The sequence below is a fragment of the Octopus sinensis genome, linkage group LG25 (assembly GCF_006345805.1).
Source record: "Octopus sinensis linkage group LG25, ASM634580v1, whole genome shotgun sequence".
In the NCBI taxonomy this organism is placed as follows: Eukaryota; Metazoa; Mollusca; class Cephalopoda; order Octopoda; family Octopodidae; genus Octopus; species Octopus sinensis.
The window spans coordinates 19,017,019-19,034,927 of record NC_043021.1 but is presented as its reverse complement, the minus strand read 5'-3'; the positions used below and the strand labels follow the sequence as shown (position 1 = coordinate 19,034,927).

At 34.3% G+C, this 17,909-nt stretch overlaps 1 protein-coding gene across 4 annotated transcripts in view; it reads right to left on the bottom strand.

The window, feature by feature from the left end:
- LOC115224309 (calcium-independent protein kinase C) overlaps nucleotides 1-17,909 on the bottom strand; it is a 236,711-nt gene that overhangs the window by 17,865 nt on the left and 200,937 nt on the right. For 2 of the 4 annotated variants that reach the window (XM_036513225.1, XM_036513226.1), the window contains 3 exons: nucleotides 15,345-15,383; nucleotides 8,253-8,449; nucleotides 853-1,026 (listed from right to left, as the gene is read on the bottom strand). In XM_036513225.1, the coding sequence (XP_036369118.1) occupies nucleotides 853-1,026; nucleotides 8,253-8,449; nucleotides 15,345-15,383 (410 nt within the window). The remainder of the gene's footprint in view (nucleotides 1-852; nucleotides 1,027-8,252; nucleotides 8,450-15,344; nucleotides 15,384-17,909) is intronic. The other 2 variants (XM_029795154.2, XM_029795155.2) reach the window with 1 other exon arrangement.

The window sequence follows — 17,909 nt, the reverse complement described above, 5'->3', positions numbered from 1 at the left end:
GCAACAGGAAATAAAGTGTCTTGCTCAAGGACACAATGCACCACCAGGAATTGAACTCACGGCCTTGCAGTTGTGAGCAGAATACCCTAACCACCAAGCCATGTGCCTTCATAACCTAGCACACAAACTAGATGTACTCTCAGATGCTCGAACCGAGCATGTCCACTAGGTGGACATGCGCGGTTCGAGTTTACTCACTCACAGGAGATCTACATGTTCACCCGACCAGCTAGATATATAACAACTGTATTGGACCATGTAGTCCCTAGAATTCGAAAAGGTAGGAGGGTCATGGCCAGAATGTCTTCGACCATAAGTCTGTTGGCTAAACAACCACAAGACATGAATGAAGAAGCCCTTGTGGGATCACTCGATCCACTAGAAAGAGCAGTCAAATCGCCCTCAAATCGCAGTGTATCGTCTTAGATATGGCGAGTGAGGTCGTTGCCAGTACTGCCTGACTGGCCCCCGTGCCGGTGGCATGTAAAAGCACCCACTACATGCTCGGAGTGGTTGGCGTTAGGAAGGGCATCCAGCTGCAGAAACTTTGCCAGATCAAGATTGGAGCCTGGTGCAACCATCTGGTTCGCCAGTCCTCAGTCAAATCCTCCAACCCATGCTAGCATGGAAAGCGGATGTTTAACGATGATGATGATGAGTCCTAGATGTACTGTACCAAAAGTCAGGATGGTCATTGTTGGAACACTGTTGGTTGTACGTCCCCTGAGATTTGGATGGTCTGACACTAAATAACAAAAACCATGACGATTAGCATATATCTAAGTGTGTTTGTGTGTGTGTGTGTGTGTGTGTGGTGAGGGTGCAGGTGAGAAAAGTCAGGAGGGAACTAACGGGAGTCTGGAAGCAGGAGTGCAGCGCAGTCAGGAATGGATGTTTGGCCGATAATGCTAAAATTCGTTTCTCAGTCATTGTACATTCAACGTCGTCATCGTGAATGATGACATCCTTTTTAAGTACTTTCACAGCATACACTTCATCTGTATCCCGACGTTCAGCCAACATCACCTGGAGAAACAAACAAACAAACAAGTGAGATTCAAGAAGAAAATTCAACGAAAACGGAATTTTTATAAACCAAAACTTTTTTTAAATATTCTTCAAAGAAAAAAAAAAAAGCATTACCTTTTACTTCTTGCAGTCATTTGACTGCAGCCATGCTGAGTGCACCACCTTGAAGGGCTTTGATTGAACAAATCGACCCCAGGACTATTTTTTTCAAGCCTAGTAGTTAGTTATCCTATTAGTCTCTTTTTTGATGAAAAGCTAAGTTACAGGGACATAAACACAACAACACTGGCTGTCAAGTGGCGGTGGGTGACAAACACAAATACACATGTAGATATATATATACACACACACACACACACACATATATATATATATATATATATATACATATCAATTTAAAATGCAGAGCAATCCTCAGCTGCCCAAAGACATAGAATTTAATTAAATTAGAACAGATGGACACATTAGTATAATTATACCTAAAATTATACTACTGTGTCCATCTGTTCTAATTTAATTATATTCTATGTCTTTGTGAAGCTGAGGATTGCTTTGCATTTTAAATTGATGTAATGATTGCATTGTTCAATTAAATGGAGTTGCATGAAACAATCGTACTGCATTACCTCTGGATATCCTTGTTGCTTATTTTGATTTTAATCACCTTACTTTGAAATTGTATGGATAATACCATACTAAATTCTGGTACCTCAAATTAAGTACCATATTCATCTGAATCTATATATATATATATATATATACATACATATATAAAAGTTCAATTAGAAGTTAAATAAACCTCATTAAGGGATAATAATATCCAATGAATTCACTGAACTCTTACTATTTATTTTGAATATTAATTTTAATATTCAAACTCAGGTAATTAAATAAACTAAGGTTTATATTTATTTAAGAAAAATAAGAAAATAGAGATAAATCAATTAATAATTATATTTTTAAAGAGGTAAATATAAGATATATCATAATATGCTCTGGGTAATCATTAAAAAGTATAAAGAAAAATTAAATATATAGTAATTAATTGTATATTTAAGTATCAAATTAATATAGGGATGAATATGTTTATAAAAATTTGAGTAATATATATTCTGGGTAATCACTAAAAAGTGTAAAGATAAACAATATATAGTAGTTAACCTTGTATTTAAGTATCATATTAATATTTGGGTAAATATATTTATAAAAATTTAAGTAGGCGCAGGAGTGGCTGTGTGGTAGGTAGCTTGCTTACCAACCACATGGTTCCGGGTTCATTCCCATTGCATTGTGAGTGGATTTGGTAGACGGAAACTGAAAGAAGCTTTGGTCGACCCGAGGCTATAGTAGAAGACATTTTCCCAAGATGCCATGCAGTGGGACTGAACCCGGAACCATATGGTTGGTTAGCAAGCTACTTACCACACAGCCACTCCTACGGCTGTGTATTTTGAAAGAAATAAAATAGGAAAAGAATTAATATTGACTACTGGCTTGGGAAGGAAATTTGCTTAGGGGGTGCAAACCCAGGTCCAAAATTTTTTACAAACAGGGTCTTATTGTTTCTTTTTTTTTCTTCTTTGAGAAAAAGCCGAACTTCAAGCTACTTTTTACAAACCATTTTTTACATATTGTTTTCTAATCTTGAGAAAAGTAAGTAGGGGTGCAAATTTTGGTTTTGCACCCCCTACAAAAATTGTAGGAAGTACACTTACACCTACTGTTCATAAGCCCATAATATTGACAAAGACATTTTACTAAATTCTATTTTATTTCCAGAATAAATTGAGACACAGACAGTGCGTTTCAACAGAAATATGGCAACTAAAGACTTCATAATGGCAAATCTATTTTACGAGCAAACCATCTCATTAAGAAAATCTCTAATACAAATGAAAACAGTATTTATACTGAGAAGCAATGTTTATTGCCGCCTAAAAGTGGGTACTCTATAAGAACAGATGATACTGTTATTCTAACCCAAGGAGGACGCCTCCTCCAGCTGGTTATTCAGTGCACTTTACACTCGATATATATTGCAAGCAGGGAGAGAACCCCCTACTATTCTAGCTCTGAGATCACCATATCATGTGATTTCAATTTTACTGGGGTTTTCATTATCCTTAAAATTATTTGAAATAAAGGCAGAAATGTTTCAAAAGAAATTTGGTAATAAAAGGAATAAATAAATTTTTTAAATCTTTTAAAGAAATCGCATCAATCTCCAGGTGAGAAGTGATTGTTGTAGCTGTACTGATCTCCAAACGTACAGGTATAATTAAGAGGTGAACTGAAGTACAACTGGGATTTGTAATGGCTGAATACCATATTTTCCAGCATACAAGTCAAATTTTTCAAACTGCGTAGGAGTGGCTGTGTGGTAAGTAGTTTGCTTACCAACCAAATGGTTCCTGGTTCAGTCCCACTGCGTAGCACCTTAAGCAAGTGTCTTCCACTATAGCCTCGGGCCGACCAAAGCCTTGTGAGTGGATTTGGTAGACGGAAACTGAAAGAAGCCTATCGTGTAATATATATATAATATAATATAACGGTAAATAATTATTAATTTTAAAAAAAACCAACAATTATTTCCGGGTAGATTTTGGTATGGAAATATAACCATTATCGGTAGGAACTTTTTAAAAAAGTTCTATATATATGTGTGTGTGTTTGTCCCCCCAACATTGATTGACAACTGATACTAGTGTGTTTACGTCTCCGTAACTTAGCGGTTCAGCAAAGGAGACCGATAGAATAAGTACTAGGTTAACAAAGAGTAAGTCCTGAGGTCAATTTGTCTGACTAAAGGCGGTGCTCCAGTATGGCTGCAGTCAAATGACTGAAACAAATAAAAGAATAAAGTCAAAAAAAGTTAAGTCAACTTGTATGCCAAGACAATTTTGGAGGATCAAAAATTGTCTGTGAAATGCGGCAGGATTTGGCAAAATAGAGATGATATTTGAATGTTTACATTAGATGTTTATACTTTATACTACATTGATTTTATGCTGGAAAATATTGTAAACAGACAGAAGTATTAAGCCACAGATATATATTTCAGTTTGCATTTTAAATTAGATGAAAATCAAATTGAAAAATGCTCTAGAACATTCCAAAACTTTCATCAGCAAAAAAAAAAACCAAAAAACAAAAATAAATAAATATAAAAAAAAGAATGAATGATGATAGGAAATTTAAATGACTAAGAAGAAAGTGGATTAATTAGTGTGATAAACGTTAATTGGGCTATTTATCCTTGTTATCTGTGATCTTTAAAAAAATATTTATGCTCCATTTTGAAGAGGTGAAGAGTAACAGAAAGAAAAATAATTATAATCCATCAAGCAATTAATTAAACTGGTAAACGTTAATCAAACTAATGACATACCACTTAGCTGTGTGTGTGTGTGTGTGTGTGTGCAGCTGTGTGGAAAGAAATTTGCTTCCTAACCACATGGTTTTAGGTTCAGTCCCACTGCATGAAACCTTGGGCAAGTGTTTCTACTATAGCCACTGGTTGGCCATAGCCTTGTGAGTGGATTTAGTAGATAGAAACTGAAAAAAGCCTGTTGTCTGTCTGTCTGTCTATCTATGTGTATCTGTGTGTGTGTGTCCTACCACCACTTGACAACTGGTGTTGGTGTGTTTATGTCCCTGTAACTTAGTGGTTCAGCAAAAGAGATCAATAAAATAAGTACCAGGCTTAAAAAAAAGAAAATAAGTATTGGTGTCGATTTGCTCAACTAAAATTCCATATGTGCTCCAACATAGCCACAGTCTAATGACTGAATATATAAATATATATATATATATTTATATATTATATACCAATTATATACGTTTTTATTATTTTTTTGCAATTTACTTAATCATCGGTATATTATTGTTATTTTAATTTTAATATTTCTATTATATGTAATTTTCTAGATGGTGTAATTTAATTGTTCATTTTGAATTGATAAAAGGTTGTTTTTTCTAATTTTTATATATATATTGGTGCCCCAGCATGGCAGCAGCCTTCGGGCTAAAACATTTTTAAGGATTTATATATATATATATAATATATATATATATATAATATATATATATATTGTGTGAAATTTGATTTAGTATTTCTAAATTGAATTTTTCCCTGTAAGTTAGGATTAATATTCCCTCAAATAATTATATATATTATATATACATTTGGCTAAACTGGCAAAATGACCATTCCGAAATATAACAACATATATATATATATATACATATATATATACATATACATACATATGGAAAAGATAGAGAGAGAGTAGGGTAGAAAAATATGAGTAGACTTAAGATTCATATATATATCCACGGAGAATACAAAATACAGAGTACAGAATAAAGTACACAAAATAAGTTATCTAACAGTCTCATTTATTGCACAACTCTTTTTATGTACTTTATTCCATACTAATTTTGCACTTGATACAAACATATAAATTAAGCCTACTTTATCTGCCCCTACGGTTTTCAACCTCCATACCAGTTTGACAAGGATCATTCTTCCAGTTTTAACTTTCAATGCTGGAGGCACTACCTCTAAATGAAGGAGTTGAAGTTGTGATCCATCCGAACCCTACCTTGTCCAGTTTGAACATAAGGCCTGATATGGCTGGTCTAACCCTTTAGCCTTCAGGTTATTCTATCATATATACTCTTTTACTTGTTTCAGTCATTTGACTGCGGCCATGCTGGAGCACCACCTTTAATCGAGCAACTCGACCCTGGGACTTATTCTTTGTAAGCCCAGTACTTATTCTATCGGTTTCTTTTGCCGAACCGCTAAGTGACGGGGACATAAACACACCAGCATCGGTTGTCAAACACAGACACACAAACACACACACATATGTACATATATATATATATACATATATACGACGGGCTTCTTTCAGTTTCCGTCTACCAAATCCACTCACAAGGCTTTGGTCGGCCCGAGGCTGTAGCAGAAGACACTTGCCCAAGATGCCACGCAGTGGGACTGAACCCAGAACCATGTGGTTAGTAAGCAAGCTACTTACCACACAGCCACTCCTGCGCCTATATTGCTTGTTTATTCACATTGTTTTGAATTAATCCTGTTTTATCTTGCAGCTTTGAGATTTTGATTATGTGATTGTTTAGATTTAGAATGAAATAATAGGGTAGGTGTGAGAGGCTGGATCTGGCCAGTTTGAATATAAAACTGGTTGATCATCTAGGCCAGATATCGCTGGTTTAACCTTTCACCATTCAGGTTACTTTGTCAAATGCAATGCTTCTTTATTTACATTGTTTTGTATTAATTATGTATTAATTTTTGTGGAGGCACATGGCCTAGTAGTTAGAGCAGCGGACTCGCGGTCGAGGGATAGTGGGTTCGAATCTCAGACCAGGTGATGTGTGTGTTTATGAGTGAAACACCTGAGCTTCACATGGCTCTGGCAGAAGGTAATGGTCAACTTCTCCTGACTCTTTCACCACAACTTTTTTTCACTCTTTCCTTCTGCATATAACAGCTCACCTGCGACAGACCAACGTCCTGTCCAGGTAGGGAACCTATACACCAATGAAATTGGAAACCGACCCTTATGAGCCAGGCATGGCTCAAGAAGGAACAAACAACAACATATCAGGTCATCCCATAAGTTCTGTCCGAATTTTGAATAAAGAAAACAAGTGATCAAATGTTATATTTAATTGAAATTTAATCATCAATGTACTTTCCCTGATTATCTATGACTTCCTTCGATCTATTTACAAGCTTTTTAATCCCATCAACGTAAAAACTCTTTTGGTTTCAAAGCGAAGAACTGTGAAATGACAGTTTCGACCTCCTCCTGGCTTGCAAAAGTTATGTCCCCCAAATGATTCTGTAAACTACGAAACAAATGGTTGTCTGAAGGAGCAAGGTCGGGAGAGTAAGTTGGATGAGGAATTTTTTCCCAACCAAGCTCTTCGATGTTCTGTGATGTGATCTTTGCAGTGTGGGGTCGCGCATTGTCCTGATTGAAACATCATTCTTTTTCGATTCACTAAAGCAGGTCTATTTTTCTTCAAAGCTTGCTTCAAACACTCTGATTGCTGACAGTAGACTTGAGCATTAATTGTTGCATTAGGTGATAACAATTTAAAGTGAATTACTCCTTTGCAATCCCACCAGATAGAGAGAAGAACCTTTTTCCACATGAAGAAACTTTTTTCCCCCTTCTCAGTTGTGGTTGAGCTTTTTCCCTTTTACCAAGCCCCTGTTTACGACGTTTAACATTTCGATAGAAGATCCATTTTTCGTCACCAGTCACAAGTCTATCCAAAAAGGGTGAAATGAGTTCGTGAGAATGGAAAGAAGAGCGGATATCAACACGGTATTTGCGGTTGCTTTCAGACAATTCATGAGGCACCCATTTTCCAAGTTTAGGAACCTTTCCAAGTTGTTATAGATGACGATGAACAGTTGTATGGTTTAAACTAAGCTTTATTGCCAATTCTTCAACTGATAATGCAGGATTTTCTTCAAGTAATGCCTCAAGGAGCTTATCATCAAACTCAACTGGATGTCCTGTTCGATCTTCATCTTCAAAGCTGAAATCTCCACTTCTGAATTTTTCAAACTATTTTCTGCAAGTTCTTTCATTCAAGCATTCTTTCCCATAAACTGAGGGTATGTTTCTAGTCGCTTTGGCTGCAGAGTTTCCTTTTTTGTACTCATAAAACATTATGTGCTTTAAATGCTCTTTGGATACTTCCATATTAGAAAGGGTTTTAATCAAAGAAATTTTAATTCTATTGTTCTGCAAAATAATATTTAATTAGTTTAAATGTACACAAATGCATAAAAGTAATCTTTAATTCCATTAGACGTTCTAAATACTATTAAATTTTATTCAATTTTAAAAAAGGTTAAATCGGACAGAACTTATGGGATGACCTAATACATTATCTTTTAGCTTTGAGATTTCAATGACATGGTTGTTGAGTTTTAGAATGACAGTGTAGTGTAGGTGCAAGAAACTGGATCTGGCTGGTTTAAGCATAAAACAGGTAGACAATTTGAGATAGATATGGCTGGCCTAAATGCTAAGAGTTAACCAATTTCATTTAAAGGACTTTGGTTGACCCAAGTCTATAGAAGATAACACTTGATCCAAGCATAACATAGCTAACATGGACATACAAACATTATTCTTAAAAGACAAGAAAAGAGAAACCATTTCACTTACTTTGCCAAAACTGCCTTTCCCCAATACTTTAATAAAATGGAAATCGTTAAGTACAAATCGTTCACGTTTGGACCGTTCCTGAGATGGACTTCGGTTGGATCTGTGGTGGTGGTGGTGGTGGTGGTGGTGGTCATCACGAGCTTCATGATTATCTCCGGACATCATACTACGGTCCATGTCTATATCATAGTCAGAGTCTAGAAAATACCAACGAGACAAACCATGACATGACATACAATTTAGCGATGAGGCAAATTAAATTTTTTGTTTTATCTTCATTTGGCATGTCTTGTTTCTTCTCTTGAACCTCTAACCATCTCCAATACATATAAACTACATTGAACGTTCATTAATTAATAACATATATATATGCATGTAGGTATATGTGTGTATATATATATATATATATAATAATATTAGAGAGTATAGCTCCAAACTTACAAGGGAAAAATTCAATTTAGTATTAAATCAAATTTCACAGAATAAATATATAAAATACGAATTAGAGATATATTTATATTATATTAATTATATTTATATATATTTGTTATTTATGTATTGGTTTATGTCTATCACTGTTTGGGTTGCATAATAGTGGTTTTATCTCTAATTCATATTTTATATATATATATATATATATACACACAGTTACAACAGCGATGGCTCATTACATCATTTTCTCTAAACTAGTTGAAACACGAAAAATTCACGTTCCTATTTGAATCTTTCGTGTTTCAACTTTTCTCTGTTTTTTACTCATTCCCAAAGTTAACGGACATTTAGCGAGACGTAAAACCGAATCTCTAGTGAGACATTTTATATTTAAAAAAAATTTATTTATGTACCTGAAGAGACCCAGAACAGGTCGAAACATGTCATACTAAAAAAAATCTTTTTAAAATTTTTCCATCTATTTTATTAATACTGTTATATATATTCAAGCAAGCTGCAATGCCCTTGAAATTTCTAATTTTTTCCTGTTGTCATAGTTATAATTAGCATATGCAAATATAAATTGGTGTACATAAAAGTTGGTTTGTATATATAGCAGTTGGTGTATACATATATAAGTTAGTGATATATATATATATATATTATATATATATATATATAATATATATATATATATATATATATATATATGTTATAATAATAATATGACAACAAAAGAATGAATGAGACCTCAATATTATGTAAATAGAGGAATTTATCTATATATATATAATATAGGATAATCAGTAAGTTGTCATAATAATACTAAGAGTTTCAAATACCGGAGTTTAGAGCTTCTAGGCATTAAGCTCTCACTTCTGCTATTTGAAACTCTGAGTTCTATTATGACAACTTCCGGATTGTCCTATATTATATATATATATAAGCCATATTTAAGTTGGTGTATTTCATATATAAAGTTGGTGTGTATACATGTATAAAGTCATATTTAAGTTGGTGTATACATATATAAGTTGGTGTATACATATATAAGTTGGTGTATATATATATATATATATAAGTTGGTGCATTCATATATAAAGTTGGTGTGTATACATATGTAAGTCATACGTAAGTCGATGTATACATATACAATGTGGTGTATATACAAATATAAGTTGGTGTGTATACATATGTAAAGAGGATGAAAAAGTGAAAATAAGAAAAAAGTGATTTCCTGTATGATTTTCTGTGTTTTTCCAGCAAAAACTGAAGACGACTACTTTAAAGTGTTGTCTTCAGGCAGTTTACTTTAGCAGGTTTGAAAGGTAAAGACTTACACCAGATATAACGAACCATAAGCACTTAATTAGCTATAACTATAGGTTGTAATGACTTACCTCTGTAAAGTAATTCTCAAAGATGTATTGAGCTGTAAGTGTTAAATGATGGTGTAGAACAGAAAGAGAGATATACTGAGCTATAGATGGACTGTTAAACTAATAAATTATCCAGTTCTATATTTAAGAGATGAGGAATTAAGTACATTGCTTACATTTGACGGATATTTGTCCTCATCTTGTTTGTTGTTAACATAAAATTTCAGCTGATATACCCTCCAGCCTTCTTCAGGTGTCTTGGGGAAATTTCAAACCTGGATTCTCATTCCAAAGGTATTTTTCAATGTTGTTGTTGTTGTTGCTGTTGCTGCTGCTGTTGTTGTTGTTCAGGCCATTGCCTGGAATTGAACTCAGAATCTTGGGCTTAGTAGTCTGTGCTCTTAACCACCATGCCATATGCCTATGGGCATAAGGTGTAGTGGTTAAGAGCATGGGCTACTAACCCAGAGATTCCAAGTTAGATTCAAGGCAGTGACCTGAATAATAATAACATCGAAAAATACCTTAGGAATGAGAACCCAGGTCCGAAATTTCCCCAAGACACCTGATGAAAGCAGAACAGTATATCAGCTGAAACATTGAGTTAATAACAAACAAGATGAGGACAAAATCCATCAAAATGTAAATAATATAATAAATTATCCATTGCTGTAATGCGACTGTCACTGGTATTGGTCTACAGAGTAATGTTGCCCTAATAAATAAGTTAATAACTGATGTAATGTTAATACCAAAGGTACTGAACTCCAGACATAAGGTTAATCAAATATATATATCTATTGTTGTTATGTGATTGTCAGAGGTATGGAATTATAGATGCTATGTTAAACTGATACATATGGTGATCCACTGGTGTGATATAATGTTATCCAAATACGTTATCTATTGGGTTGTCTGGAAAGTTTGTGCCGATTTATAGTAGCTTACCTTTCGACTTATTTTAGAACATGGTTGAGTCCATAAAATAGGATTTGACTACACCTCCATTTAGAGCACAGTTTAAGCTATCTTTTCATGGAAGAAGGTTTATGTTCCTATAACCTGTGTTAATTCTGTAACCCTTTAAAATGGAAGATAAGAAACTTCATTTTCGGCACTTGATGCTTTGGGAACCAGACAAAAATTGCTGCAGCTCGGCTGGGATGTGTTACCCCACCCTCTATATTCACCAGATATTGTTCCTTCGGATTTCCACTTATTCAGGTCTCTGCAGAATAGTCTTAATAGTAAAAATTTCAATTCCTCGGATGACGTAAAAAGATACCTTGATGAATTCTTTGCCATGAAACCACATCAATTCTGGGAAGGGGTCATTTTTAAGTTAAAGGAAAGATGGAGACGCATTGTGCAACAAAATGGTTCATATTTGGTTGATTAAAAATGTAATGGCAAGTATTTATTGACCTTTTTCTTTCCTTTAAAAATCGGCACGAACTTTCCGGACAACCCAATACTATTGCAATGTGACTACCAGAAGTACTGAGCTACAGATGTTAAACTATATTGATGTTAAAATATATTGTGCCATGGAAAGATCCATGCAAATAATATTGCGAGAGCAATATTCAAAGATGGAGTGGAAGTGAATGATGGGATTGTAGAATGCCGAAAGGTTCATAGACAACAGGTGGACTCATGCAGTTGCAGAGTGGTATCAAAGAGACTGGAAAAGGCCACTCAAATGTCTTCCATGTCAAGGAGCTGGATGGTGATTTAGTTAAACAGTTTTGGTCCAAGATGGAAAAAAAAAGAAATGGCACAATCAAGGAAGAATTGGAAGTGCATTGTGATCAGTGGTGTAAAGCAACATCTGATAGCCTGGTTGATAATGATAGAGTGACATATTGATCTAGTGATGGATTGTAGCTATTAGAAATAATGAGTTATAGATGTAGGGGTTATATGCGCAGGAGTGGCTGTGTGGTGAGTAGCTTGTTTACCAACCACATGGTTCTGGGTTCAGTCCCACTGCGTGGCACCTTGGGCAAGTGTCTTCTACTATAGCCTCGGGCTGACCAAAGCCTTATGAGTGGATTTGGTAGGCAGAAACTGAAAGAAGCCCGTCATATATATATATATATATATATATATATATAATATAAATATATATATATATATATATAAATTATATATATATATATATATATATATAATATATAAATATATATATATATAAATATATATATATATTATATATATATATATAATATATATATATAAATATATATATATATATATATATATATATATATATAAATATATATATATATAAATATATATATATAAATATATATATGTATGTGTGTGTGTGTGTGCATATGCTTGTGTGTCTGTGTTTGTCCCCCCCACCAACATCGCTTGACAACCGATGCTGGTGTGTTTACATCCCCGTAACTTAGCGGTTCGGCAAAAGAGACCAATAGAATAAGTACTAGGCTTACAAAGAATAAGTCCTGGGGTCGATTTGCTCGGCTAAAGGCAGTGCTCCAGCATGGCCACAGTCAAATGACTGAAACAAGTAAAAGAGTAATGTTGACCCAACACATTATGCCCTGAACTACAGAAATAATGATATTTAAACAGATATACTCGTCCAAAGCTGTAATGTAAGTCCAACATTTATACTGACTGACAACTATAAATGAACAGATGTATGACCAGAATCTCAGTTGCAAAGAGTTTCTAACAGAGACAATGTTATTCTAATAAAATGTATTGATCTACGGTTGCAATGTGTCTTGACATATATGCTTGTCTACAGTTGTAATGTGATTCCAGATGTACAGTACTATCTCTATGATGTGATTCTAACATTCTAACAGACAGACTTATCTACAATTATAACCTGACTCCAGATGAATTGAACTACAGCTGAAATGAGACTAACAGATATATTTCTATACAGTTGTAAAGCGACACCAGATGTACAGAACTACAGCAGTAATGTGACTCTAACAGACAGAGCCAACCGACAGAAGACCCAAGGGTAGATGAAGAATGAATGGTTGGATAATATCCATAGCCTCAGTCGGTTATGCTTGGGAATCCAGCAGGAAAGTCTAAGGAGAGTGCTTCTTATAGGACCCTATGGAGGAAGTGCCTTAGGACTCCATCCCCAAGACACTTTCAGAATAGTGAGCTAAAGAAAAAACAAAAATGAATGGATGGACTGATACAGTATTGTGTACAAACTTGTGAGTTTATCAGCACCATTAAACAGAGATAGTAAGTCTCAATTATAATAGCATGAGTAGATTTCTTGAGCACCAGCCACATACTATTAATTATATGAAGACATATTAAGTTTAACTTCTAAGTGTACCTAAGAGTACAGTGTTCACAGAATCCTTACTTTTTCTATGATGGTAGGATATGATTTGAGGGAGATTTTGATTAATGATTTCAGCAGGTCAAGTAACTATGTACTGGGCCTCTTGTTAGTGGAGATGATATTGGTGGTATTGGTCCCAAGTTAGTATCGATCTGGCTGATTCATGGTCAAAAACAACCAAACCATAGCCATCCCATCTATTTTCATAGCAAAGTGTATAAAAACTATATTATCAAATTTCGTTTTGGGATTTGGTTTGCAAGATTCTTTATATGAGTTCGTGTGTTGAAGCATATTTTATTGTGTCTTGGGAGAGTCATTTTTTTTGTGCCTTATTATGTAACGCACTTGTTGGTCAAAACTATTGAAAAGGTTGCAAGACGCAACGAAAATTTTAGGACAATAAAAATAAGAAAAACGTGGAAATTTTACCAGTGAGTGTGTTACATAATAAGGCACAAAAAGAAAATGACTCTCCCCAGACACAATAGAATATATTATAAAACATATCGTTCAATTTTGAAGACAGTAGCATATGATACAAGAGAGATTTGTAGACAATTGAGTTTCAACTGTAACGTGGAAGATGAGCAGATGTTTTTAATCTTAGCTGTAGAGCAATAACTAGGCAACAGATGTATTGAACCACATGGTGATCTGTGGAAAATGAACAGATGGTACCATGACTCAATTTTTAAAATGTACTACACAAACAGACTGGAGTGATTCACAGTCATAAAAATGTGACATAAATCAAACGTATTGAGTCTTGGTTGTATGTAATGTTAGAGATACACAGATGTATTGAGATTAGATTGTAAGATCATAGATGCATAGAGACAGGCACACCAGATGTAAGGATTCCAGATGTAATATGATAGACAACAGATGTGAGGTGAGTCTTCTGTAATGTCAGCAACGAACAGATGTGTTGACTCACAGTTGTAATGTGACAAACAGCTGTATCGCATGCACGTTTGGGCATGCTTTGTCATAAACAACAATCAGGTAAAAGGAATAAAGAAAGAAAACAGGTGCAACCGTCCATTATGCTTCAGTTACATATATATATATATACACACACACACACAAATATTTATGTATATATACATACAAACACATACATACATATTTATGTATATATACACACACACTTATATTTATGTATATATACATACAAACACACACACACATATTTATGTATATATACATACACACACACACACACATATATATACACACATACATATATATTTATGTATATAAACATATATATATATATACACACACATACATACATGTGTGCGAGTGTGTGTATGTATACATGTATAAGTATGTGTGTATATTTAGATATATATACATATATATATATACATATATATATATACATATATATATATATATATACATACATATATATACATATACATATATATACATATATATATATATACATATTTATATACATATATATATATATATATACATATAAATATATACATACATACATACATATGTGCATATATATATATATATATATATATATATACATATATACATACATATGTGCATATATATACATATACTCACACACAAAAATACACACACATTTATATATATATATGTGTACATGCAAAGTAGGTGTACATAGACACTTGGTCTACTCCCTTTCTACCATTCTCCAGCCGGTACCGTCCAATGCCTAATGCAACAACAACCAACCAGTTTGACATTACTGGAAACTGCATCAGAATTCTTGGATGCACTGTGATTGCATGTGGTGACATTTTCCAGGATGCAATTAATCGTGTGTATGTGTGTGTGTGTGTATGTGTGTGTGAGAAAGAGAGAGAGAGACTTCACGAACAGATTGACCGAGACAAGACTGCAGAAAGATGCTGTGAAGTGAAACTTGAAGTGGCGCCTTACCTAAGGATCGAGAACAAGCTACAAAGTTCTGCAATATGCCTAAAAGAAGAAGATGGAGATGGCAGAGAATGGACAAAACCCTTTACATAGGACACGGTCGTTTATACAGGCCGGCTCTCTTATATACACTCATACATACACACACGCACGTACCATGCGTACAATCAGGCTCTCTTACATACATACATAGATATATACACATGTACACACATGCATCCTGCCTCAATCTCTTTCAGTTGCCTTTTACGGTACACAGAGGAAACGGTGGGTCTGTTCTTTGAGATGGAATGGCAGATGGATAGATAGATGAACAGATAAAGAACTAAGCAGATATAGATGATAGATGGATGGATGGATGGATGGAGAGGTGCAGGTGTGGTCATGTGGTAAGGAGGTTTGTTTCCCAACCATATTGCTTTTGGGTTCAATCTCACTGTTTGGAACTCTGGTCAGGTGTCTTCTGCTGTAGTCCAGGGTCGACCAAGGCCTTGTGACTTTCTGTGAGTGGATTTATTGGATGGAGGCTGGAGGAGGCCTACCATGTATACATGTATATGCATGTATGATATATATATATATAATATATATATATATATATATATATATATATATATGTATGTATGTGTGTGTGTGTATTAGTGTCTCCTTTCCTTGATATCACATGATAGCTGTAAATGAGTGCCCCTGTCAATGCAAGTGGTGTCTGTTGCCTCAAATCTTTCGAGACAGTTTTGGTGATGCGGAAAATATTTACCTAACTCGGAAATGTGAGTGTTGGCAACAGGAAGGGCATCCTGCTGTAGGAAACCTGCCCTAACAAATTCTGTCCGACCCACACCAGCATGGAAAAGTGGATGCTATGACGGTGATGATGATGATGATGATGATGATGGATAGACAGATAAATTGATGGATGGATGAACGAACAGACAGACAGACAGACAGACAGACGGATGGATGGATGGACAGATATTTAGACATGTATTGTCGGAGCAAGATCATATGTTCAACCAAATGGACTTTACTCTGATATGAAACTAAAAATGTAGCATAACATATTAAGATTTGTTAAAATGTAAGCAATATAGTCAAACTGTAGATAGAGCAAGTCTTCAATTTCATTTCATTTCATAGTTAAAAAACGTTTACTTTTTGATACAAATATAAAAAAACAAAAAAACAGAAGACAACAAGTCTCGAGAGAGAAGAAATCACAAGTGTATAGTAAAGAATATCTCACCTAAGAGAGAATCTTCCACATGTTGACTCTACATCACATTAACAATCAAAGAATTTATAAAAATTACAATTTTAAAAGAAATTACGCAGTTTGTGGCTTTTAGAATTTTCTAAATAATATGTGTAATTTTCATAATTATTACCGGTACATACATGAATTTGTGAAGGCATATAGGTATATAGTCCAAACCTTTGTTACTCATTGCTTTGACATCTTCAGGTGTGTAAAAAAAAATTAATCAAAAAGTTAAAAAAAAAATTTATGAAATGGTTTCTTTCAGGAATTTCTTGTAGTTTCACTGCTGCCAAACTTTTGTTACTTCAGCAGTGTACCAAATTAACTAGTAATTAGTACACTTAATGAATTATAAACTACATACATATATATACAAGTATATGCTGACTACTACACTAAACTAAACAATGCTATATTCGCTGCAATGCCCAATTAACATGCAAAAAAAAAAAAAAAAAAAAAGAGAGAGAGAAAACGACAAAAAGGAATCAGGCAGCCTCATGACAAAAATCTGAAGTAAAAAAGAGAATGAAAAAGAATGCAAAAATAATCTTGGAATTAATGTCAAATCTAAAAAGATGAAGAAAAAGATAATCTAAAGATGCACATGCACAAATTGGTCCTTCTCTCTCGACAAGTCACTAAAGAAGCCCCTACATTGGGAGATGAACCCCATTACCCTCCCACCCCACAATCCGTCATCCAAGGGCAAAATTTCACCTGTATTCAAATTTGAAATTACACCCTAAAAAAAGTCCCTGAAAAAAGTCCCTAAAAAACCTCATGAAAACTAAAAGAGGTAATTGGAGTTAGGCATGAATTTGTAAACTTAGATTTGCTGTTTCCCCCGGAATAAATGGACCCTTATAGTTACTTATGCCCTAAAAGCTTCCCTTTGTACTCAACGGGTTCTTCATTCTTGCTCTATATGACCACACAAACTCCTAAAAATAACAAATAAATCTCCCTCATTTCACATACCACCATATCAAAACAAAATGGGATCCAACCGTTTTACCATTCTTAAAAGACAACAACTAAACCTCAGTATTACATGATAGCCTGATGTGCTAAAAATAGCAACCAAAACTCCCTCGGATATTATATCATACAACCATGACCCTTTAACTGCAAAATTAAACTTCATGGTTATTCCAGTAATGATGTTAAATAGTTCCAAGAAATAGAATTGGTATTTTCTGCAAATTACATTGTTTCATTGAACGCAATATATTTCAACAGGAAATAACCTCAAACATGGCATTCCTCAACCAAAGATAGACTGGTAAATAAAACTGCTTTCTAAAGAT